The 26,299-nt window shown below is 46.9% G+C and overlaps 1 protein-coding gene across 1 annotated transcript in view; it reads left to right on the forward strand.

Annotated features, from left to right (window-relative positions):
- ak5 (adenylate kinase 5) overlaps positions 1 to 26,299 on the forward strand; it is a 204,959-nt gene that overhangs the window by 100,494 nt on the left and 78,166 nt on the right. The window contains exons 6-7 of the mRNA XM_041895479.2: positions 1,624 to 1,815; positions 21,982 to 22,072. Of these exons, the coding sequence (XP_041751413.2) occupies positions 1,624 to 1,815; positions 21,982 to 22,072 (283 nt within the window). The remainder of the gene's footprint in view (positions 1 to 1,623; positions 1,816 to 21,981; positions 22,073 to 26,299) is intronic.

The raw sequence follows: 26,299 nt of genomic DNA on the forward strand, positions 1-26,299 counted from the left end.
TTCTGTACCAAATATTAAGTTCTTCTTTTCTGATGTATCAAATACTTATGTCATGCAATAAAATGCAAATCAATTACTTAAAAATCATACAATGTGATTTTCTGGATTTTTATTTTAGATTCTGTCTCTCACAGTTGAAGTGTACCTATGATAAAAAATTACAGACCTCTACATGCTTTGTAAGTAGGAAAACCTGCAAACTCGGCAGTGTATCAAATACTTGTTCTCCCCACTGTACATACACACTGAAACCCAATAGAGTGAAAATAATTCCAGTCGCTCCTGCTTCCCGACTCACAGCATCTTTAGTCAGGATGTGTTTCACCTGGTCCAGAGAGTAATTTTGTTAGCCAGGATGTGTTTCACCTGGCCCACAGACTCATATCGTTAGTCAGGATGTGTTGCACCTGGCCCAGAGAGTCATCTCATTAGACAGGATGTGTTTTACCTGGCCCAGAGAATCATCCTGTTAGTCAGGATAGGTTTTACACCTGGCCCAGAAAGTAATCTCGTTAGTCAGGACGTGTTACATCTGGCCGACAGAGTCATCTCGTGAGTCAGGGTTTGTTTCACCTGGCCTAGAGAGTCATCTCGTTAGTCAGGATGTGTTTCACCTGGTCCAGAGAATCATCTCGTTAGTCCAAATGTATTTCACCTGCACTGGCCCAGAGAGTTGTCTCATTAGTCAGAATGAGTTTCACCTGCACTGGCCCAGAGAGTTGTCTCATTAGTCCAAATGTATTTCACCTGCACTGGCCCAGAGAGTTGTCTCATTAGTCCAAATGTATTTCACCTGCACTGGCCCAGAGAGTTGTCTCATTAGTCCAAATGTATTTCACCTGCACTGGCCCAGAGAGTTGTCTCATTAGTCCAAATGTATTTCACCTGCACTGGCCCAGAGAGTTGTCTCATTAGTCCAAATGTATTTCACCTGCACTGGCCCAGAGAGTTGTCTCATTAGTCCAAATGTATTTCACCTGCACTGGCCCAGAGAGTTGTCTCATTAGTCCAAATGTATTTCACCTGCACTGGCCCAGAGAGTTGTCTCGTTAGTCCAAATGTATTTCACCTGCACTGGCCCAGAGAGTTGTCTCATTAGTCCAAATGTATTTCACCTGCACTGGCCCAGAGAGTTGTCTCATTAGTCCAAATGTATTTCACCTGCACTGGCCCAGAGAGTTGTCTCGTTAGTCCAAATGTATTTCACCTGCACTGGCCCAGAGAGTTGTCTCATTAGTCAGAATATATTTCACCTGCACTGGCCCAGAGAGTTGTCTCACTACACCTCTCGTTAGCTCTTCCACTTTAGGAAGCCAAACAAAGCCTACATCTGGTGTTTTTACCTATTACGTTTATTCTTTGTAAATCATTATCCTAAGTTGGTGTGGCTTTTTCCTTTACTTTGTCTTGTCTGAGGAAAATCTAGTAGGCATCCATGGTGTCTTTTAGGACCCTTTCAGTGGGAATCCCACGTGGGTTTTTCAGAACACGTTTGAAACCCCTTCTGTTTTGTTTTGGTTGTCGAAGTGACTCCTTTGTTGTTAGCGACGTAATTTATGTTTGTCTTTAGGGAACATAACACCACTGTCTGAATAATATAATAATGTACATCTCCACCAATAGATCTGTACTCCGGACCTAGTGGTGTTCCTGTCCTGTGCAAACCACCGTCTGAAGGAGCGCCTGGAGAAGCGCGCGGTGGCGACGGGTCGTCCTGACGACAACCCCAACGCAACGGAACGCCGCCTCACCAACTTCAAACAGAACACCATCCCCTTGGTCAAATACTTCCAGGAGAGGGGACTCATCGTCACGGTAAGACAAGGGTGTGTGTGTGAGCAGGTTTTAAGATTTGTCTTTGTGTTTTCCGTTGCGTTACTAAGATTTGACCAACTGGGGACATTTTGTTGGTCCCCACAAGGTCAAATGCTATTTCTAGGGGGTTTAGGGTTAAGGTTAGAATTAGAGCTAGGGTTAGAATTACGTTAAGGGCTAGGGTTAGGAGCATTAGAGACTAATCCCAAACATTCAGGTGGATCATTAGAGACTAATCCCAAACATTCAGGTGGAGCATTAGAGACTAATACCAAACATTCAGGTGGAGCATTAGAGACTAATACCAAACATTCAGTGGGAGCATTAGAGACTAATACCAAACATTCAGGTGGAGCATTAGAGACTAATACCAAACATTCAGGTGGAACATTAGAGACTAATACCAAACATTCAGGTGGAGCATTAGAGACTAATACCAAACATTCAGGTGGAGCATTAGAGACTAATACCAAACATTCAGGTGGAGCATTAGAGACTAATACCAAACATTCAGGTGGAACATTAGAGACTAATCCCAAACATTCAGGTGGATCATTAGAGACTAATCCCAAACATTCAGGTGGAGCATTAGAGACTAATACCAAACATTCAGGTGGAGCATTAGAGACTAATACCAAACATTCAGTGGGAGCATTAGAGACTAATACCAAACATTCAGGTGGAGCATTAGAGACTAATACCAAACATTCAGGTGGAGCATTAGAGACTAATACCAAACATTCAGGTGGAGCATTAGAGACTAATACCAAACATTCAGTGGGAGCATTAGAGACTAATACCATACAATCAGGTGGAGCATTAGAGACTAATACCAAACATTCAGTGGGAGCATTAGAGACTAATACCAAACATTCAGGTGGAGCATTAGAGACTAATACCAAACATTCAGGTGGAGCATTAGAGACTAATACCAAACATTCAGGTGGAGCATTAGAGACTAATACCATACAATCAGGTCTCCCTATCTCTCCTGTCTGTCTCCCTATCTCTCCTGTCTGTCTCCCTATCTCTCCTGTCTGTCTCCCTATCTCTCCTGTCTGACTCCCTATCTCTCCTGTCTGCCTCCCTATCTCTCCTGTCTGCCTCCCTATCTCTCCTGTCTGTCTCCCTATCTCTCCTGTCTGTCTCCCTATCTCTCCTGTCTGTCTCCCTATCTCTCCTGTCTGACTCCCTATCTCTCCTGTCTGCCTCCCTATCTCTCCTGTCTGCCTCCCTATCTCTCCTGTCTGCCTCCTGTCTGACTCCCTATCTCTCCTGTCTGCCTCCCTATCTCTCCTGTCTGCCTCCCTATCTCTCCTGTCTGCCTCCCTATCTCTCCTGTCTGCCTCCTGTCTGACTCCCTATCTCTCCTGTCTGACTCCCTATCTCGCCTGTCTGTCTCCCTATCTCTCATGTCTGTCTCCCTATCTCTCCTGTCTGCCTCCTGTCTGACTCCCTATCTCTCCTGTCTGCCTCCCCATCTCGCCTGTCTGCCTCCCTATCTCTCCTGTCTGACTCCCTATCTCTCCTGTCTGACTCCCTATCTCTCCTGTCTGCCTCCCTATCTCTCCTGTCTGCCTCCTGTCTGACTCCCGTCTGCCTCCTGTCTGCCTCCCTATCTCTCCTGTCTGCCTCCTTATCTCGCCTGTCTGCCTCCCTATCTCGCCTGTCTGCCTCCCTATCTCGCCTGTCTGCCTCCCTATCTCTCCTGTCTGCCTCCCTATCTCTCCTGTCTGCCTCCCTATCTCGCCTGTCTGCCTCCCTATCTCGCCTGTCTGCCTCCCTATCTCTCCTGTCTGTCTCCCTATCTCTCCTGTCTGCCTCCCTATCTCGCCTGTCTGCCTCCCTATCTCTCCTGTCTGCCTCCCTATCTCGCCTGTCTGCCTCCCTATCTCGCCTGTCTGCCTCCCTATCTCGCCTGTCTGCCTCCCTATCTCGCCTGTCTGCCTCCCTATCTCTCCTGTCTGTCTCCCTATCTCTCCTGTCTGTCTCCCTATCTCTCCTGTCTGCCTCCCTATCTCCCCTGTCTGCCTCCCTATCTCTCCTGTCTGCCTCCCTATCTCTCCTGTCTTTCTCCCTATCTCTCCTGTCTGTCTCCCTATCTCCTGCCTCCTGTCTGCCTCCCTATCTCTCCTGTCTGCCTCCCTATCTCGCCTGTCTGCCTCCCTATCTCTCCTGTCTGTCTCCCTATCTTGCCTGTCTGCCTCCCTATCTCGCCTGTCTGTCTCCCTATCTCTCCTGTCTGTCTCCCTATCTCCTGCCTCCTGTCTGCCTCCCTATCTCGCCTGTCTGCCTCCCTATCTCTCCTGTCTGCCTCCCTATCTCTCCTGTCTGTCTCCCTATCTCTCCTGTCTGCCTCCCTATCTCGCCTGTCTGCCTCCCTATCTCTCCTGTCTGTCTCCCTATCTCTCCTGTTTGTCTCCCTATCTCTCCTGTCTGCCTCCCTATCTCTCCTGTCTGCCTCCCTATCTCTCCTGCCTCCTGTCTTTCTCCCTATCTCTCCTGCCTCCTGTCTTTCTCCCTATCTCTCCTGTCTGCCTCCCTATCTCTCCTGTCTGTCTCCCTATCTCTCCTGTCTGCCTCCCTATCTCCCCTGTCTGCCTCCCTATCTCTCCTGTCTGCCTCCCTATCTCTCCTGTCTGCCTCCCTATCTCTCCTGTCTGTCTCCCTATCTCTCCTGTCTGTCTCCCTATCTCCTGCCTCCTGTCTGTCTCCCTATCTCTCCTGTCTGCCTCCCTATCTCGCCTGTCTGCCTCCCTATCTCTCCTGTCTGTCTCCCTATCTCTCCTGTTTGTCTCCCTATCTCTCCTGTTTGTCTCCCTATCTCTCCTGTCTGTCTCCCTATCTCCTGCCTCCTGTCTGCCTCCCTATCTCTCCTGTCTGCCTCCCTATCTCTCCTGCCTCCTGTCTTTCTCCCTATCTCTCCTGTCTGCCTCCCTATCTCGCCTGTCTGCCTCCCTATCTCTCCTGTCTGTCTCCCTATCTCTCCTGTCTGCCTCCCTATCTCCCCTGTCTGCCTCCCTATCTCTCCTGTCTGCCTCCCTATCTCTCCTGTCTATCTCCCTATCTCTCCTGTCTGTCTCCCTATCTCCCCTGTCTGCCTCCCTATCTCTCCTGTCTGCCTCCCTATCTCTCCTGTCTGTATCCCTATCTCTCCTGTCTGTCTCCCTATCTCCTGCCTCCTGTCTGCCTCCCTATCTCTCCTGTCTGCCTCCCTATCTCGCCTGTCTGCCTCCCTATCTCTCCTGTCTGTCTCCCTATCTTGCCTGTCTGCCTCCCTATCTCTCCTGTCTGTCTCCCTATCTCTCCTGTCTGTCTCCCTATCTCTCCTGTCTGTCTCCCTATCTCTCCTGTCTGTCTCCCTATCTCCTGCCTCCTGTCTGCCTCCCTATCTCGCCTGTCTGCCTCCCTATCTCTCCTGTCTGCCTCCCTATCTCTCCTGTCTGCCTCCCTATCTCTCCTGTCTGCCTCCCTATCTCGCCTGTCTGCCTCCCTATCTCTCCTGTCTGCCTCCCTATCTCTCCTGTTTGTCTCCCTATCTCTCCTGTCTGTCTCCCTATCTCCTGCCTCCTGTCTGCCTCCCTATCTCTCCTGTCTGCCTCCCTATCTCTCCTGTCTGCCTCCCTATCTCGCCTGTCTGCCTCCCTATCTCTCCTGTCTGCCTCCCCATCTCTCCTGTCTGCCTCCTGTCTGCCTCCCTATCTCTCCTGTCTGTCTCCCTATCTCCTGCCTCCTGTCTGTCTCCCTATCTCTCCTGCCCCGCTCCCTGCCCCTGTTCGAGAGACCGAGACAGAGACAGAGAGAGAGAAAAAGGAGAGAGATGAAGAAGAAGAAGAAGAGACCTGGAGAGAAAGAATGAGATATAGAGATAGCAACAAAAATTGCATGAGAAGAGAGGGAGATGAGGGAGATTCAACTATCTGGTTAGTTCTGACATTTCTGAGACACCCACGCATGTACTGTTCTGTACACACACACACACACCCAGGCGTGTACTGGCCCTGTGATGTCGTGTGTGTGTGTGTGTGTGTGTGTTGGTTTTACTATACTTATGGGGACCAAAAAAACAAGGACATTTCGCCGGTCCCCACAAGGAAAAAGGCTATTTTAGGCTTAGGGGTAAGGGTTAGAATTAGGGTTAGGTTAAGGGTTAGGGAAAATAGGATTTTTAATGGGAATCATTTTTTCGGTCCCCACAAGGATAGTAAAACAAACGTGTGTGTGTGTGTGTAGGACAGGCTCTTGCCTTTTGGGGCCCTAGGCGAAATTTGGGTGTGATGGTCCCAACCTCGCGGCAAAACCATTTTTGTGGCCCATTTTGACGGTGGAGAGAGAAACGGGATGTTATCACATATATAGTTACAAGGAAAACGCTGTAGCAGACAATTGTCGCATCTATTTTCGACGCAAACTTTCTAAATGTAAAAAAAAAAAAAAAAAAAAATCACTGGACAAGTTCATGGAAACATTTTGCACAAACAAATTTTGAAATTGCACCTGGTGTATTCTACTAATCTTACTTTCAATAGTAAGACCCCGACTGAGTTCCCAGCCAGTCAGTGTGTGCAGTGGGGTGAAAGGTCATGGGGTCCTTCTAATACCTGGGTGCCTTGCAGCGCTGGGTAGAAGTTCAGAACATCTGTTAGGTGCTAGCCTCAGTCTATGCCTAGTCCTGGACAAAAACATTTTTTGAATCTCTATTGAAACACACACACACAGAGAAATATAAAAACTCATTTTAGTTGTCTTAAAGGGGAGGATGACACTATGAGGTGGGGGTAAGGAGGTGAGAGGGTCTTAAAGGGGAGGATGGAGGATTAAAGTTGTCATCAGATTTATGATTAATTAAAGGATAGCCGTAATCTGGATTAATCTTTAATCCTTCCATTTTGAAACTAGAATTCTAACCTTAATCCTTCCACCTAAAGCTAGAATCCTAACCCTAATCCTAACCCCAATCCTTCCACCTAAAGCTAGAATCCTAATCCTAACCCCAATCCTTCCATCTAAAGCTAGAATCCTAACCCTAAAACTAATCCTTCCATCTAAAGCTAGAATCCTAACCCTAATCCTTCCATTTTAATGATCAGTAGGCCTTCCTTCTTTTTCTTTATTTGTTGACTAACATGTTGATATTTCATATTTTATCGATTTCATCGGTGTGATGCCAAATAGAGGTGGTTATTGAGGTCTTGATAACTCTTAGAGGATAGGAAGGAGGATGGAGGACTAAAATCTGTCATCAGACCAATGATTCATTACAGGCTAACGGTAATACTTTCAGCTAATGATTGGTCCACCACCATTAACTTCTTTATAACCTCTGAGTGGTCCAGCAGGTTACCATGGGGTTACCAACTGGCGTTACCATGGTGACTCATGACTCATGTTTAATACGTACACCTTTAATACAAAATAGCTATTATACTCGTCTTGGATCCTAAATCTCTCTTGTCATTCTCCTCTGTTGGCTTCGGCCCCAATGGCATTCTATTCCCTATGCATTCGGAAAGTATTCAGACCCCTTGACTTGTTCCACATTTTGTTACATTACAGCCTTATTCTAAAATTGATTAAATACATATTTTTCCTCATCAATCTACACACAATACCCCATAATGACAAAGCGAAAAAAAAAGGTTTATAGAAATTGTTGCAAATGTATATATATTTAAAAAAAATACCTTATTTACATAAGTATTCAGACCCTTTGCTACGAGACTCTAGTTTTTATTTTTTCACCTTTATTTAACCAGGTAAGCCAGTTGAGAACAAGTTCTCATTTACAACTGCGACCTGGCCAAGATAGAGCAAAGCAGTGCGATAAAAACAACAACACAGAGTTACATATGGGGTAAAACAAAACATAAAGTCAAAAATACAACAGAAAATCTATATACAGTGTGTGCAAATGTAGCAAGTTATGGAGGTAAGGCAATAAATAGGCCATAGTGCAAAATAATTACAATTTAGTATTAACACTGGAGTGATAGATGAGCAGAAGATGATGTGCAAATAGAGATACTGGGGTGCAAATGAGCAAAATAAATAACAATGTAAATAACAATATGGGGATGAGGTGGGCGGTGGGCTAATTACAGATGGGCTGTGTACAGGTGCAGTGATCGGTAAGCTGCGCTGACAGCTGATGCTTAAAGTTAATGAGGGAGATAAGAGTCTCCAGCTTCAGAGATTTTTGCAGTTCGTTCCAGTCATTGGCAGCAGAGAACTGGAAGGAATGGCGGCCAAAGGAGGTGTTGGCTTTGGGGATGACCAGTGAGATATACCTGCTGGAGCGCAGACTACGGGTGGGTGTTGCTATGGTGACCAATGAGCTAAGATAAGGCGGGGATTTGCCTAGCAGTGATTTATAGATGACCTGGAGCCAGTGGGTTTGGTGACGAATATGTAGTGAGGGCCAGCCAACGAGAGCGTACAGGTCACAGTGGTGGGTAGTACACTGCTCAAAAAAATAAAGGGAACACTAAAATAACACATCCTAGATCTGAATGAATGAAAATCTTAAATAATTAAAATAAAAAATAAAAATAATTGGTCATTTAGCAGACGCTCTTATCCAGAGCGACTTACAGGAGCAATTAGGGTTAAGTGCCTTGCTCAAGGGCACATCGACAGATTTTTCACCTAGTCGGCTCGGGGATTAGAACCAGCGACCTTTCGGTTACTGGCACAACGCTCTTAACCACTAAGCTACCTGCCGCCATTAAATACTTTTTTTCTTTACATAGTTGAATGTGCTGACAACAAAATCACACAAAAATTATCAATGGAAATCAAATGTATCAACCCATGGAGGTCTGGATTTGGAGTCACCCTCAAAATTTAAGTGGAAAACCACACTACAGGCTGATCCAACTTTGATGTAATGTCCTTAAAACAAGTCAAAATGAGGCTCAGTAGTGTGTGTGGCCTCCACGTGCCTGTATGACCTCCCTGCAACGCCTGGGCATGCTCCTGATGAGGTGGCGGATGGTCTCCTGAGGGATCTCCTCCCAGACCTGGACTAAAGCATCCGCCAACTCCTGGACAGTCTGTGGTGCAACGTGGCGTTGGTGGATGGAGCGAGACATGATGTCCCAGATGTGCTCAATTGGATTCAGGTCTGGGGAACGGGCGGGCCAGTCCATAGTATCAATGCCTTCCTCTTGCAGGAACTGCTGACACACTCCAGCCACATGAGGTCTAGCATTGTCTTGCATTAGGAGGAACCCAGGGCCAACCGCACCAGCATATGGTCTCACAAGGGGTCTGAGGATCTCATCTCGGTACCTAATGGCAGTCAGGCTACCTCTGGCGAGCACATGGAGGGCTGTGCGGCCCCCCCCCAAAGAAATGCCACCCCACACCATGACTGACCCACCGCCAAACCGGTCATGCTGGAGGATGTCGCAGGCAGCAGAACGTTCTCCACGGCGTCTCCAGACTCTGTCACGTCTGTCACGTGCTCAGTGTGAACCTGCTTTCATCTGTGAAGAGCACAGGGCGCCAGTGGCGAATTTGCCAATCTTGGTGTTCTCTGGCAAATGCCAAACGTCCTGCACAGTGTTGGGCTGTAAGCACAACCCCCACCTGTGGACGTCGGGCCCTCATACCACCCTCATGGAGTCTGTTTCTGACCGTTTGAGCAGACACATGCACATTTGTGGCCTGCTGGAGGTCATTTTGCAGGGCTCTGGCAGTGCTCCTCCTTGCACAAAGGCGGAGGTAGCGGTCCTGCTTCTGGGTTGTTGCCCTCCTACGGCCTCCTCCACGTCTCCTGATGTACTGGCCTGTCTCCTGGTAGCGCCTCCATGCTCTGGACACTACGCTGACAGACACAGCAAACCTTCTTGCCACAGCTCGCATTGATGTGCCATCCTGGATGAGCTGCACTACCTGAGCCACTTGTGTGGGTTGTAGACTCTGTGAAAGCACCGCCAGCATTCAAAAGTGACCAAAACATCAGCCAGGAAGCATAGGAACTGAGAAGTGGTCTGTGGTCACCACCTGCAAAACCAGTCCTTTATTGGGGGTGTCTTGCTAATTGCCTATAATTTCCACCTGTTATCTATTCCATTTGCACAACAGCATGTGAAATGTATTGTCAATCAGTGTTGCTTCCTAAGTGGACAGTTTGATTTCACAGAAGTGTGATTGACTTGGAGTTACATTGTGTTGTTTAAGTGTTCCCTTTATTTTTTTGAGCAGTGTATATGGGGCTTTGGTGACAAAACGGATGGCACTGTGATAGACTACATCCAATTTGCTGAGTAGAGTGTTGGAGGCTATTTTGTAAATGACATCGCCGAAGTCAAGGATTGGTAGGATAGTCAGTTTTACGAGGGCATGTTTGACAGCATGAGTGAAGGAGGCTTTGTTGCGAAATAGGATGCCAATTCTAGATTTAAATTGAGCTCAGGTGCATCCTGTTTCCATTGATCATCCTTGAGATGTTTCTACAATTTGATTGGAGTCCACCTGTGGAAAATTCAATTGATTGGACATTATTTGGAAAGGCACACACTTGTCTATATAAGGTCCCACAGTTGACAGTGCATGTCAGAGCAAAAACCAATCCATGAGGTCGAAGCAATTGTCCGTAGAGCGCCGAGACACGATTGTGTCGAGGCACAGATCTGGGGAAGGGTACCAAAACATTTCTGCAGCATTGAAGGTCCCCAAGAACACAGTGGCCTACATAATTTTTATGGCTTTGGTCAGGGAGGTGACCAAGAACCCGATGGTCACTCTGACAGAGCTCCAGAGTTCCTCTGTGGAGATGGGAGAACCTTCCAGAAGGACAACCATCTCTGCAGCACTCCACCAATCAGGCCTTTATGGTACAGTGGCCAGACGGAAGCCACTCCTCAGTAAAAGGCACATGACAGCCCGCTTGGAGTTTGCCAAAAGGCACCTAAAGGATTCTCAGACCATGAGAAACAAGATTCTCTGGTTTGATGAAACCAAGATTGAACTCTTTGGCCTGAATGCCAAGCGTCACGTCTGGAGGAAACCTGGCACCATCCCTACGGTGTAGCATGGTGGTGGCAGCATCATGCTGTGGGGATGTTTTTCAGCGGCAGGGACTGAGAGACTAGTCAGGATCAACGGAAAGATGAACGGAGCAAAGTACAGAGAGATCCTTGATGAAAACCTGCTCCAGAGCGTTCACCTTCCAACAGGACAACAACCCTAAGCACACAGCCAAGACAACGCAGGAATGGCTTCGGGACAAGTGTCTGAATGTCCTTGAGTGGCCCAACCAGAGCCCGGACTTGAACCCGATCGAACATCTCTGGAGAGACCTGAATATAGCTGTGCAGCGACACTCCCTATCCAACCTGACAGAGCTTGAGAGGATCTGCAGAGAAGAATGGGAGAAACTCCCCAAATACAGGTGTTCCAAGATTGTAGCATCATACCCAAGAAGACTCGAGGCTGTAATCTCTGCCAAAGGTGCTTCAACAAAGTACTGAGTAAAGGTTCTGAATACTTATGTAAATGTAATATTTCCGTTTTTTTTTTTTTTAACACATTTGCAAAATATTCTAAAAACCTGTTTTTGCTTTGTCATTATGGGGTGTTGTGTGTAGATTGATGAGGAGAAAAAACAATGTAATCCTTTAACGTAACAAAATGTGGAAAAAGTAAAGGGGTCTGAATACTTTCCGAATGCACTGTATTCTCTATGGGCCCTTGTCAGAAGTAGTGTGTGGTATAGGGTACCATTTGGGAAACAAAGTAGAATGAGTCGGCTGTTTTTCTTTCTGACTAATGAGTCCAATAACATCTTTTACACCTAACTGGGTTTCCTCAGCATTAAGGCTAGTTCAATTCCGTTTGTCGAAACGTGTCCGTCTGTCTGTCAGCCCCCCCCCCCCACACCCCCCCCACCCCAAACACCGCTCAACTGGAAGTGGAATTGGACAATTTTACTACCACTGTACTAAAGCTGACCCCGGTTTGTCTTAATGCAGCTGTAATATTATGTTATATTACTGTCATCTCAATCTGACTGTGTTCCGCCGCTGTACTGTTTAGTCAGCTAATTACTGTGTGATGGTTTACACACACACACACGCGTGCACATGCAAGCTCTCACACATACATACACACACACACACACATCTACTGTATGACCCAGTAGTTCGTTCTAAATGTTCCATTGCCATACTGGCTGGCAACGTTCTTATCCCTTGCTTGCTAGCTAGCCAACTAAGGCTAACTTACAGTCACGTCAAGTGCAGCCAGATAACAACAAAGTATCTGCATTTGCATTTGTTTAAGCTGTTTTCTAGTGACATTTATTTGGATACATCCATAACAATGAGCTAATGAGGCGGGATTTCACCTGGCATAGAAAATGTGCTTACTCGTCAGGACACTGTTGTTCAGAGGAGCTAGCCAACAACACAGCTAACACAATCACTTCAAACTGAAGCTGGAAAGACTGCAAACTAGCTGCACTTCGTTTCGATTGACCTGTTTTCTATTGATAGTTCTTTCTATATACGCATAAAAATGATGCTGATTCATGATTTCGACTGGCTGAGAAAAGCTGCCTGCATGTCTGTCTCGCCCCGACTCGTTCATTAGCTGGAGATCGAATTTGAATATTGAAATAATGTTGCAAATGTCGGAGAGACAGACAGCAAGGTTTATACAAATCTCCGCTGTTGAAAACTAAATGTTAGTCTAAAAGAAATGTGAGATAATGTCTAGATGCTTTTTATAGTGGAGATAACGATTTTTAAAGTGCCTGGCTGGGCTGATGAGACAGTGGATTGGGCAGTCAGATGGAACAGAGTAAATAGGCATTTTAACATCATAGATTTAGCCGGTGGTAACTTGTGAAATAGACACCAGCTGGAATGCTGTTTTAACCAATCAGCATTCACCCATTGTATGAATTCCTATATTCAGATTATCCATTAGTCATGATTTCTGATTATTCTACAGATAATCTGCTTTATAAAATATGTGTTTTAGCTCAAATAAGCAAAGAGAAACGACAGTCCATCATTACTTTAAGACATGAAGATCAGTCAATCCGGAAAATTTCAAGAACTTTTAAAGTTTCTTCAAGTGCAATCGCAAAAACCATCAAGCGCTATGATTAAACTGGCTCTCGTGAGGACCGCCACAGGAATGGAAGACCCAGAGTTACCTCTGCTGCAGAGGATAAGTTTATTAGAGTTACCAGCCTCAGAAATTTAAGCCCAAATAAATGCTTCACAGAGTTCAAGTAACAGACACATCTCAACATCAACTGTTCAGAGGAGACTGTGTGAATCAGGCCTTCATGGTCGAATTGCTGCAAAGAAACCACTACTAAAGGACACCAATAAGAAGAAGAGACTTGCTTGGGCCAAGAAACACGAGCAATGGACATTAGACAGGTGGAAATTTGTCCTTTGGTCTGGAGTCCAAATTTGAGATTTTTGGTTCCAACTGCCGTGTCTTTGTAAGAAGCGGTGTGGGTGAACGGATGATCTCCGTATGTGTAGTTCCCACCGTAAAGCATGGAGGAGGAGGTGTTATGGTGTGGGGGTGCTTTGCTGGTGACACTGTCTGTGATTGATTTAGAACACACTTAACCAGCATGGCTACCACAGCATTCTGCAGCGATTCGCCATCCCATCTGGTTTGGGCTTAGTGGGACTATCATTTGTTTTTCAACAGGACAATGACCCAACACACCTCCAGGCGGTGTAAGGGCTATTTTACCGAGAAGGAGAGTGATGGAGTGCTGCATCAGATGACCTGGCCTCCACAATCCCCTGACCTCAACCCAAATGAGATGGTTTGGGATGAGTCAGACGGCAGAGTGAAGGAAAAGCAGTGCTCAGCATATGTGGGAACTCCTTCAAGACTGTTGGAAAAGCATTCCAGGTGAAACTGGTTGAGAGAATGCCAAGAGTGTGCAAAGCTGTCATCAAGGCAAAGGGTGGCTATTTAAAGAATCTCAAATTTAAAATATATTTTGATTAGTTTAACACTTTTTTGGTTACTACATGATTCCATATGTGTTATTTCATAGTTTTGATGTCTTCACTATTATTCTACAATGTAGAAAATAGTAAAAATAAAGAAAAACCCTTGAATGAGTAGGTGTGTCCAAACTGTTGACTGGTACTGTATAGACCCTCAGCCATGGTTCCACACGGAGTATGAATGTTGTGTATATGTAACGATCCCGGCAGTCTGAGTCGGGTCCTGTCTGTGGACTAGTTTTTCTGTTCGTGATCTCCAGTTTCCCGAGGGTTCGGGAACGCTCCGGGGAGCTCCCTTGATTTCCGCACCTGCATCCCATCAGCAATCTGCACACCTGGTCCTGATCATCACCCTTCTTAGGCTCTGGCCTAACATCCATTCCCTGCCGGATCGTTAGCCATGAACAGTAGGTTTACCAGAGTATCAGTCTTAGAGCCTAGCGTTAGTTTTGTTGTTTTTGCACCTTGTTGGTTTGTTGTTTACTTACCTCCGTTTTGTTCCATCTGCAGTCACCCGTCCGGAACCTTCATCCAACCTCTGCCTGGTGGTCGGCGGCTGCCGACCCATGATGGGATCAACCACTGCACCCCCAACAACTAATCAACGCCGCCCGCTCTGTTCCCTGGATTATTCAGCATCACTCTTGAATTTGTAAATAAACACTCACCTTCGTTTCAACTTACCTTGTCCTGGTCTGCTTCTGGGTTCTGGCTTTGTAACTCGTGACAGAACGATCCGGCCAGTAATGAACCCAGCGGACCTGGACTCTGTTCCGCCATGCCATTACCCAGCAGGAGAAGATGTTGGGCCATCATAGCACGGTACTACAGGAGATCGCGTTGTCAGTTCGGAACCTTTCTACCGGTCTGACGGAGGTCCAGAACCAACGCAAGTTTCCGGTGGAGGATCCACTACCGGTTTCACCCATCTCGCCTGCCGCTTCTGGAGCTGTGTCCTTCCGTGAGCCCAAGGTTCCGACGCCGGATAAATATGAGGGGGAGCTGGGAAGATGCCGTTCCTTCCTTATGCAGTGTGGATTAGTGTTCGATCTACAGCCCTACTCTTATGCCACAGACAAGGCTAGGATAGCCTTTGTGATTGAGTTGCTGCGTGGTCGAGCGCTGGAGTGGGCTTCAGCCGTTTGGGAACGACCGGATCCCTGCATGGCTTCATACCAGGGGTTCACGGCCGAGATGAGGAAGCTCTTCGACCATTCCGTCCGAGGGAGGGACGCAGCTAGCGCCTGTTTTCGCTCGCCAAGGAACTCGCAGCGTGGCCGACTTCGTGATCGAGTTCAAGACGTTGGCTGTGAGAGAGTGGGTGGAATGAGGAGTCTCTGCAAGCGGCCTTTACCAGGGTCTGTCGGAGCAGCTCAAGGATGAGTTGATCTCCTATCCGGAGCCTAGTGACCTGGACAGCTTGGTAGCCTTGTCTATTCGGGTGGATAATCGAGTCCGAGAGCGAAGGAGGGAGAAGCAATGGGTTCCGTCCAACCGATCAGCTTCTCAGGTTCCAGTCGGGTCGGGGATTGGATCAGAATACGTCGATCATCGGCCACCACACAGGATTAGTGGAGAGGTTCTGTCTCCCGATTCTGAACCCATGCAAGTGGGGCGGCACGGGGTTAACCAAGGAGGAGCGCCAACACAGACGTAGGACTAACGGTTGCCTCTACTGTGGTGGTTCGGGACATTACCTCGCCACTGGTTCCCGGCGGTCGTCAAACTGCGCGGCTCGCTAAAGTTGGGAGGACTTTTAGCGAGCCAGTTTCGACCTCTCAATACCTCTGTCAGACCCCCGTTTCCCGGCTACCCTTATGAACAGGAATCAGAGCTTAGCGATTAACGCTTTATCGATTCAGGTGCCGATGGAAGCTTTCTAGATGCCGAGTTGGTGGAACAGCTGGGGCTTTCCAAGGAGCAATTGCCGGAAGCCATTGAAGCTACCACTCTGGACGGCAGTAGTCTGGCACGTATCACGATGAGGACTGAACCGGTTAAGATGCTGTTGTCGGGAATCATTCTGAGATGATTTCATTCTTCATTCTGCCGTCTTCCCATGTTCCTCTGGTCCTTGGATACCCCTGGCTGAAGGAACACAATCCCACGTTCGATTGGGTGACGGGCAAGGTAACGAGTTGGAGCCTTGATTGTCATGCTAACTGTCTCAAGACTGCCTGTCCCCATTCGGTTCCCAGTCAGGTGATTGAGGCTAAACCCCCAGATTTGTCCCTGGTTCCCGAGACATATCACGATTTGGGGGAAGTTTTCAGTAAGCAGAAGGCTCTGTCACTCCCTCCCCACCGACCATATGATTGTGCCATCAACCTGTTCCCTGGAGCTGTCTACCCCAAGGGAAGGTTATACAGTATCTCCCGACCTGAACGTGAGGCTTTGGAGACCTACATCAAGGAGTCCCTAGCTGCTGGTCTCGTTCGTCCCTCGTCATCACCCCTGGGGGCAGGATTCTTCTTTGTGGGTAAGAAGGATGGCTCTCTTCGACCGTGTATTGATTATCGGGGGGTTGAATGACATCACGGTCAAGAACAAGTATCCCCTGCCCTTGATGAGTTCTGCCTTCGACTCCTTACAGGGTGCTACGGTGTTCACCAAGCTAGACCTACGCAATGCGTATCACATGGTCCGGATCAGAGAGGGGGACGAGTGGTTGACGGGTTTCAATACACCGATGGGTCACTTCGAGTATCAGGTGATGCCGTTTGGACTGACCAATGCTCCAGCGGTATTCCAGAGTATGGTGAACGACGTCCTGAGAGATATGATCGGTCTCTTTGTGTTTGTTTACCTGGATGACATTCTGATCTTCTCGAAGGAACCTTCCGACCACGTCCAGCATGTCCGGCAGGTTCTGCAGCGATTGTTGGAGAATCGCCTGTTCGTGAAGGCCGAGAAGTGCGAGTTTCACGCCCACACGACATCCTTTCTCGGGTACATCATCTCCAGGGGAGAGATTAGGATGGACCAGGAGAAGGTTAGAGCGGTTCTGGAATGGGCCCAGCCCGGTACGAGATTGCAGCTCCAGAGATTTTTTGGGGTTTGCGAATTTCTACCGCAGATTCATCCGGGATTACAGCCGTGTGGCCGCTCCGTTAACTGCCTTGACTTCCAGTATCAGGACCTTCAAGTGGAATCCGGAGGCGGATCGAGCGTTCTGGATTTGAAGAGGCGATTCACCAACGCACCGATTCTCTCTCAACCGGACACGGCCCGTCAGTTCGTCGTTGAAGTGGGCCGCGTCTGATGTGGGAGTTGGCGCCATCCTGTCGCAGCGATGCTCCACGGACAGTAAACTCCATCCCTGCGCCTACTACTCTCGTCGCCTTTCGCCTGCGGAGAGGAATTACGATGTGGGTAACCGGGAGCTTCTCGCGGTGAAACTTGCCTTGGAGGAGTGGCGCCACTGGTTGGAGGGGCGGAGCAACCGTTTATTGTCTGGACTGACCACAAGAATCTTGCTTACGTGCAATCGGCTAAACGTCTCAACTCCCCGTCAGGCCAGGTGGGCGTTGTTTTTCGGACGATTCAAGTTTTCCCTGACGTTCCGACCTGGATCTAAGAACGGCAAGGCGGACGCCTTGTCCCGGATGTTCTCCAAGACGGAGGAGAGTGGGTCCAAGACCGAGACAATTCTCCCCCGGAACTGCGTCGTGGGAGCAGTGATGTGGAAGATTGAGGAGGAGGTGCTGGCGGCCCTTCGGACTCAGCCCGGTCCCGGTAACGGTCCACCCGGTCGGTTGTTTGTGCCTGAGTCGGTTCGTCCTGCTGTCCTCAAATGGTCCCACGCCAGCAAGATGGCTTGTCACCCTGGCGTGGCTCGGACAATGGCGTTTCTTCGCAGACGTTTTTGGTGGCCTGCCATGGCCGAGGATACCGGGGTTTTGTTGCTGCCTGTCCAGTGTGTGCGCAGAATAAGAGTACCAATCGGCCCAGCTCTGGACTACTTCACCCCTTCCTATTCCCCGGCGACCATGGTCGCATCTGGCCCTGGACTTCGTCACTGGGTTGCCCGCTTCTGAGGGGAACACGGTCGTTCTGACTATCGTGGACAGATTCAGCAAGTTCGCCCACTTTGTGCCAATTGCCAAGCTTCCCTCTGCCTCGGAGACGTCCGAGATCCTGGTTAGGGAGGTTTTCAGGGTCCACGGTTTGCCCAGTGATATCGTTTCCGACCGTGGCCCTCAGTTTACCTCTGCTGTCTGGAAGTCCTTCTGTTTGGCCATTGGAGCTACAGTCAGTCTCACATCTGGTTTTCACCCCCAATCCAATGGTCAGGCGGAGAGAGCCAACCAGAAGATGGAATCCACGCTACGCTGCCTGGTCTCTTCCAACCCCACCTCCTGGGTCTCTCAGTTGCCTTGGGTTGAGTATGCCCACAATACTCTCCCTACATCTGCCACTGGGATGTCTCCCTTCCAGTGCCTGTATGGCTACCAACCTCCCCTGTTCCCTTCTCAGGAGAAGGAGCTCTCAGTGCCTTCTGTTCAGGCCCATATTCTGCGTTGCCACCGGACCTGGCATCGGGCCAGAAAGGCACTCCTTAGAGTTTCGGACCGGTATCAGCTCCAGGCGAATCGTCGCCGGATCCCCGCTCCCACCTATACCATCGGAGATAGGGGTCTGGTTGGCCACACGGGATCTTCCGTTACGGACTGAGTCTAGGAAGTTGTTACCGAAGTTCATTGGTCCGTTTGTGGTGGAGAAGGTGATCAATCCAGTGGCCGTTCGACTCAAACTACCGAGGACGCTCAGAGTCCATCCCACCTTTCATGTCTCCTGCCTCAAGCCTGTTTTCCTCAGTCCTCTGTTGCCTCCTCCGCCTCCTCCTCCTCCTCCTCGGATGATCGGAGGTGGTCCTGCCTACACGGTGCGACGCATCATGGATTCCAGACGGCGGGGCCGGGGTTTCCAGTATCTCGTGGACTGGGAGGGGTATGGTCCTGAAGAGAGGAGTTGGATTCCGCGGCGACAGATCCTAGATGCTGACCTCATCCGTGACTTCTACCGCTCCATCCTGGCGCTCCGGGAGTCCGCCCGGTGGCGTTCGTCGAGGGGGTACTGTAACGATCCCGGCAGTCTGAGTCGGGTCCTGTCTGTGGACTAGTTTTTCTGTTCGTGATCTCCAGTTTCCCGAGGGTTCGGGAACGCTCCGGGAGCTCCTTGATTTCCGCACCTGCATCCCATCAGCAATCTGCACACCTGGTCCTGATCATCACCCTTCTTAGGCTCTGGCCTAACATCCATTCCCTGCCGGATCGTTAGCCATGAACAGTAGGTTTACCAGAGTATCAGTCTTAGAGCCTAGCGTTAGTTTTGTTGTTTTTTGCACCTTGTTGGTTTGTTGTTTACTTACCTCCGTTTTGTTCCATCTGCAGTCACCCGTCCGGAACCTTCATCCAACCTCTGCCTGGTGGTCGGGCGGCTGCCCGACTCATGATGGGATCAACCACTGCACCCCCAACAACTAATCAACGCCGCCCGCTCTGTTCCCTGGATTATTCAGCATCACTCTTGAATTTGTAAATAAACACTCACCTTCGTTTCAACTTACCTTGTCCTGGTCTGCTTCTGGGTTCTGGCTTTGTAACTCGTGACAGTATATACCTTCAGCCATGGTTCTACACTGATTATGGACCTATATACCTTCAGCCATGGTTATACTCTGATTATGAATGTTGTCTATAGACCCTCAGCCATGCTTCCACACTGAGTATGAATCTATAGACCCTCAGCCATGGTTCCACACTGAGTATGGAGCCTGAAGTAAAAGGAGTTGATGGGTTGTTGGTGTGCCCCAGGTCACAGAGTTCTTCTCAGAAGGAAAGGTTGTTCTTAGCTGTAACTCTAATCTCACTTTGTCTGACGAGGAGGTGTGGTTCAGACGGACTGTTCAGATGGACCATGTCATTCTGGACATGTGAAGACCATCTGAGGGTCAAAATGCCTGAGGATTTGGTCTCGCCCTCCCTCCTCTCTAACCTCTCACTGGAGGACAGTGGGGAGTACTGGTGTGCTGTCGTACATCACCATGACACATTATAATAACGTGAATGTGTGTGTGCCTCTGTTACCAATACCTTTTTGCTGGAGAGGGACCCCTTTGGCATTGACTCCACATCCTAGAGTGTACTCTTCACTGATGGGCTCTGCTAGGAACGGTCTGTACTGTGATCACTGTGAACCTGAAGACCAGGAGAAGAGACCGGGCTTCCCTGAAGACCAGGAGAAGAGACCGGGCTTCCCTGAAGACCAGGAGAAGAGACCGGGCTTCCCTGAAGACCAGGAGAAGAGACCGGGCTTCCCTGAAGACCAGGAGAAGAGACCGGGCTTCCCTGAAGACCAGGAGAAGAGACCGGGCTTCCCTGAAGACCAGGAGAAGAGACCGGGCTTCCCTGAAGACCAGGAGAAGAGACCGGGCTTCCCTGAAGACCAGGAGAAGAGACCGGGCTTCCCTAAAGACACTGAGGACTGCAGCCCAGACACAGGGACAGCGGAGCAGTAGAGGGAGAGGCAAGAGTGAAGCGAATGTTGCTCTGCTTAAAGTTATAAATGCGGTAAAGAGATCAATGGAACGCAGACCGTGGGGGAGCCAGGCAGCAGCAGGCAGCACGTTGTCATCACGGTTTATCGCCATATACGCCGTCTGTGGCTTCGTAGTAGGAGTCAGTCAGATGACGTTAGAGTTCCGTACTAGACACTTGTAGCTAGCTAGCTACTCTTCACTACTACCAAAATGCAGCACCCACTTGTGTGATGCTACGGCAGTCACGAGGCGCCAGAAAGCACACCACACTTCAATAGTAATTCAGGAGTCACCTATAACTTAGTCCTCCACGCAGTCATGGTCATCTGTCATCTCTGTACACCTCTGTATTCGGGCTTCTCTCCATCAATCAAATCAAAACATTGCATGCTAGGCAGCCTCATGGCGCCATTGGCAACCACGGAACCAGTCCTTAGATGTCCTGTATGTGATTTTATAAAGAAACTGTAGTCATTAGATGTGATTCTAAAGCCTAATATCTGTATTAAAGTAATTGTAGTCCATAGACGTGATTATAAAACCTAAAGTAACTGTAGTCCTTAGATTATAAAACCTAAAGTAACTGTAGTCCTTAGATTATAAAACCTAAAGTAACTGTAGTTCTTAGATTATAAAACCTAAAGTAACTGTAGTCCTTAGATTATAAAACCTAAAGTAACTGTAGTTCTTAGATTATAAAACCTAAAGTAACTGTAGTCCATAGACGTGATTATAAAACCTAAAGTAACTGTAGTCCTTAGATTATAAAACCTAAAGTAACTGTAGTTCTTAGATTATAAAACCTAAAGTAACTGTAGTCCTTAGATTATAAAACCTAAAGTAACTGTAGTCCTTAGATTATAAAACCTAAAGTAACTGTAGTCCATAGACGTGATTATAAAACCTAAAGTAACTGTAGTCCTTAGATTATAAAACCTAAAGTAACTGTAGTTCTTAGATTATAAAACCTAAAGTAACTGTAGTCCTTAGATTATAAAACCTAAAGTAACTGTAGTCCTTAGATTATAAAACCTAAAGTAACTGTAGTTCTTAGATTATAAAACCTAAAGTAACTGTAGTCCTTAGATTATAAAACCTAAAGTTACTGTAGTTCTTAGATTATAAAACCTAAAGTAACTGTAGTCCATAGACGTGATTATAAAACCTAAAGTAACTGTAGTCCTTAGATTATAAAACCTAAAGTAACTGTAGTCCTTAGATTATAAAACCTAAAGTAACTGTAGTCCTTAGATTATAAAACCTAAAGTAACTGTAGTCCTTAGATTATAAAACCTAAAGTAACTGTAGTCCATAGACGTGATTATAAAACCTAAAGTAACTGTAGTCCTTAGATTATAAAACCTAAAGTAACTGTAGTCCTTAGATTATACAACCTAAAGTAACTGTAGTCCTTAGATTCTAAATCCTGCTGTAGTCCTTAGATTCTAAATCCTGCTGTTGTCCTTAGATTCTAAATCCTGCTGTAGTCCTTATATTCTAAATCCTGCTGTTGTCCTTAGATTCTAAATCCTGCTGTTGTCCTTAGATTCTAAATCCTGCTGTTGTCCTTAGATTCTAAATCCTGCTGTAGTCCTTAGATTCTAAATCCTGCTGTTGTCCTTCCTTCTCCAGCTGGATGCAGACCGAGATGAGGAGGAGGTGTTTTGTGACATCAGCATTACGGTGGACAACAAGCTGTTTCCCTCCAAACAACCTGTCGCTGGTAAGAACTTTATTAAACCTTATTCTAATGTATACTATTTACTAATGACTCCATCACCTTCCTCCGCTCAAGCCATGAACAGACCCTCTCTATCTTTGGAGGATGCAGAGCTCTTATTATGAACTCTTATTTGACCAGGTGGAGGTAGGTTGACTGGTAAGAACTATGCATTAACTCTTATTTTACCAGGTAGAGGTAGGTTGACTGGTAAGAACTATGCATTAACTCTTATTTGACCAGGTAGAGGTAGGTTGACTGGTAAGAACTATGCATTAACTCTTATTTGACCAGGTAGAGGTAGGTTGACTGGTAAGAACTATGCATTAACTCTTATTTGACCAGGTAGAGGTAGGTTGACTGGTAAGAACTATGCATTAACTCTTATTTGACCAGGTAGAGGTAGGTTGACGGACAACACATCTCTTCCACAGTAATGACCTGACCAAGGGAAAGGAGAGGGGTTGAATAATGAGCAGAATGAATGATGTCCAGACTAGAGTAACATTGAAGGGATACTTTCGAGGTATCGAGATCATTGATGTTAGCATACTGTTAGCTTAGCGCAATTGCTGGAAGTCTCCAGGTACAGTAACCAGCTCTTCTCAATAGCAGGGAAATAGACCTTCTAAATACTACCTACTTCCTCATTCTGTCCTGTTGTCTCATAGGAAGTTTACATACACTTAGGTTGGAGTCATTAAAACTCGTTTTTCAACCACTCCACAAATTTCTTGTTAACAAACTATAGTTTTGGCAAGTCGGTTAGGACATCTACTTTGTGCATGACACAAGTAATTTTTCAAACTATTGTTTACAGACAGATTATTTCACTTATAATTCACTGTATCACAATTCCAGTGGGTCAGAAGTTTACATACACTAAGTTGACTGTGCCTTTAAACAGCTTGGAAAATTCCAGAAAATGATGTCATGGCTTTAGAAGCTTCTGATAGGCTAATTGACATAATTTGAGTCAATTGGAGGTGTACCTGTGGATGTATTTCAAGGCCTACCTTCAGACTCAGTGCCTCTTTGCTTGACATCATGGGAAAATCAAAAGAAATCAGCCAAGACCTCAGAAAAAGAATTGTAGACCTCCACAAATCTGGTTCATCCTTGGGAGCAATTTCCAAATGCCTGAAGGTACCACGTTCATCTGTACAAACAATAGTACGCAAGTATAAACACCATGGGACCATGCAGCCGTCATACCGCTCAGGAAGGAGACGCGTTCTGTCTCCTAGAGATGAACATACTTTGGTGTGAAAAGTGCAAATCAATCCCAGAACAATCCCAGAAGATGCTGGAGGAAACAGGTACAAAAGTATCTATATCCACAGTAAAACGAGGTCTATATCGACATAACCTGAAAGGCCGCTCAGCAAGGAAGAAGCCACTACTCCAAAACCGCCATAAAAAAGCCAGACTACGGTTTGCAACTGTACATGGGGACAAAGATCGTACTTTTTGGAGAAATGTCCTCTGGTCTGATAAAACAAAAATAGAACTGTTTGGCCATAATGACCATCGTTATGTTTGGAGGAAAAAGGGGGTCGCTTGCAAGCCGAAGAACACCATCCCAACGTGAAGCACGGGGGTGGCAGCATCATGCTGTGGGGGTGCTTTGCTGCAGGAGGGACTGGTGCACTTCACAAAATAGATGGCATCATGAGGAAGGAAAATTATGTGGATATATTGAAGCAACATCTCAAGACATCAGTCAGGAAGTTAAAGCTTGGTCGCAAATGGGTCTTCCAAATGGACAATGACCACAAGCATACTTCCAAAGTAGTGGCAAAACGGCTTAAGGACAACAAAGTCAAGGTATTGGAGTGGCCATGAAACGTTGATTAATGTGCACTGTCCCTGTAAAAATAAACTCAAACTCAAACTCAACTCAAAGTCCTGACCTCAATCCTATAGAAAATGTGTGGGGTGAACTGAAAAAGTGTGTGCGTGCAAGGAGGCTTACAAATCCGACTCAGTTACACCAGCTCTGTCAGAAGGAATGGGCCAAAATTCACCCAACTTATTGTGGGAAGCTTGTGGAAGGCTACGTTTGACCCAAGTTAAACTATTTAAAGGCAATGCTACCAAATACTAATTGAGTGTATGTAAACTTCTGACCCACTGGGAATGTGATTAAAGAAATAAAAGCTTAAATAAATCATTCTCTCTACAATTTTTCTGACATTTCACATTCTTAAAATAAAGTGGTGATCCTAACTGACCTAAAACAGGGAATTTTTACTAGGATTAAATGTCAGGAATTGTGAAAAACTGAGTTTAAATGTATTTGGCTAAGGCGTATGTAAACTTCTGACTTCAACTGTAGATCGCAACATTGTATCCGTCCCATTATGGCATCTGTGAGCGCACGGGCACAACGTTGTGATCTCATCTCTATGCGACAACTGGACAGAATGAGGAAGTGGATAGAATCTCTTTTTCTTCTGATTATCACTCAAATTTTACGAATTCATGAAAGGTCGATCACTATGTATAGATTCGTAAGACTATAAATGACCAACCACCCAGCTTTGGAGTAGTTAGTAGGTCTATTTCCCTGCTTTCTCCAAACTGCATGCAGAGACATAAAAGTTGCATCCATGAGTTTGTCTAACTAGGGGAGAAAAATGACCGAAATCTCAATCTCGCAATATCCCTTTAAGCTGAAACGGAGCAAGATAACGTTGCCATACCAGTTGAGGGATATTAAACCTTTTTTGATCTACTTAAATATCCACTATTACTTTTCTGTAATGACCTTAGTGATCACTGTTTTACAGCCTGTGTTCGTAATGGCTACTCAGTGAAACGACCTGTCCAGATTTGTCATAGACGCTTGCTTGCTAAAGAACTTTAATGATAAAGCCTTCCTTCATGACCTTGCCTCTGTAAATTGGTATAGAATCAGCTTGATCCCCTCTGTCGAAGACGCTTGGACCTTCTTTTTTGAGTGGTATTGTTAACGCCCCCATAAAGAAAATTATAATTAAAAGCAGGTTCAGTCCCTGGTTCGACTGTGATCTGGCAGAGTTACTCCACCTCAAGAATTCAATTTCCCGAAGGCTCGGCACACGCTTACTCAGGCTGACTGGCTCTCGTTCAGGCAAATGAGAAATAAGTGCACTCAGACTATCCGAAAGGCCAGTTACAGTGAGGGAAAAAAGTATTTGATCCCCTGCTGATTTTGTACGTTTGCCCACTGACAAAGACATGATCAGTCTATAATTTTAATGGTAGGTTTATTTGAACAGTGAGAGACAGAATAACAACAAAAAGATCCAGAAAAACACATGTCAAAAATGTTATAAATTGATTTGCATTTTAATGAGGGAAATAAGTATTTGACCCCTCTTCAAAACATGACTTAGTACTTGGTGGCAAAACCCTTGTTGGCAATCACAGAGGTCAGACGTTTCTTGTAGTTGGCCACCAGGTTTGCACACATCTCAGGAGGGATTTTGTCCCACTCCTCTTTGCAGATCTTCTCCAAGTCATTAAGGTTTCGAGGCTGACGTTTGGCAACTCGAACCTTCAGCTCCCTCCACAGATTTTCTATGGGATTAAGGTCTGGAGACTGGCTAGGCCACTCCAGGACCTTAATGTACTTCTTCTTGAGCCACTCCTTTGTTGCCTTGGCCGTGTGTTTTGGGTCATTGTCATGCTGGAATACCCATCCACGACCCATTTTCAATGCCCTAGCTGAGGGAAGGAGGTTCTCACCCAAGATTTGACGGTACATGGCCCCATCCATCGTCCCTTTGATGCTGTGAAGTTGTCCTGTCCCCTTAGCAGAAAAACACCACCTTAGCATAATGTTTCCACCTCCATGTTTGACGGTGGGGATGGTGTTCTCGGGGTCATAGGCAGCATTCCTCCTCCTCCAAACACAGCGAGTTGAGTTGATGCCAAAGAGCTCAATTTTGGTCTCATCTGACCACAACACTTTCACCAAGTTCTCCTCTGAATCATTCAGATGTTCATTGGCAAACTTCAGACGGGCCTGTATATGTGCTTTCTTGAGCAGGGGGACCTTGCGGGCGCTGCAGGATTTCAGTCCTTCACGGCGTAGTGTGTTACCAATTGTTTTCTTGGTGACTATGGTCCCAGCTGCCAAGAGATCATTGCCAAGATCCTCCCGTGTAGTTCTGGGCTGATTCCTCACCGTTCTCATGATCATTGCAACTCCACGAGGTGGGATCTTGCATGGAGCCCCAGGCC

This window comes from Coregonus clupeaformis, unplaced genomic scaffold, assembly GCF_020615455.1.
Source record: "Coregonus clupeaformis isolate EN_2021a unplaced genomic scaffold, ASM2061545v1 scaf0105, whole genome shotgun sequence".
Taxonomy (NCBI): domain Eukaryota; kingdom Metazoa; phylum Chordata; class Actinopteri; order Salmoniformes; family Salmonidae; genus Coregonus; species Coregonus clupeaformis.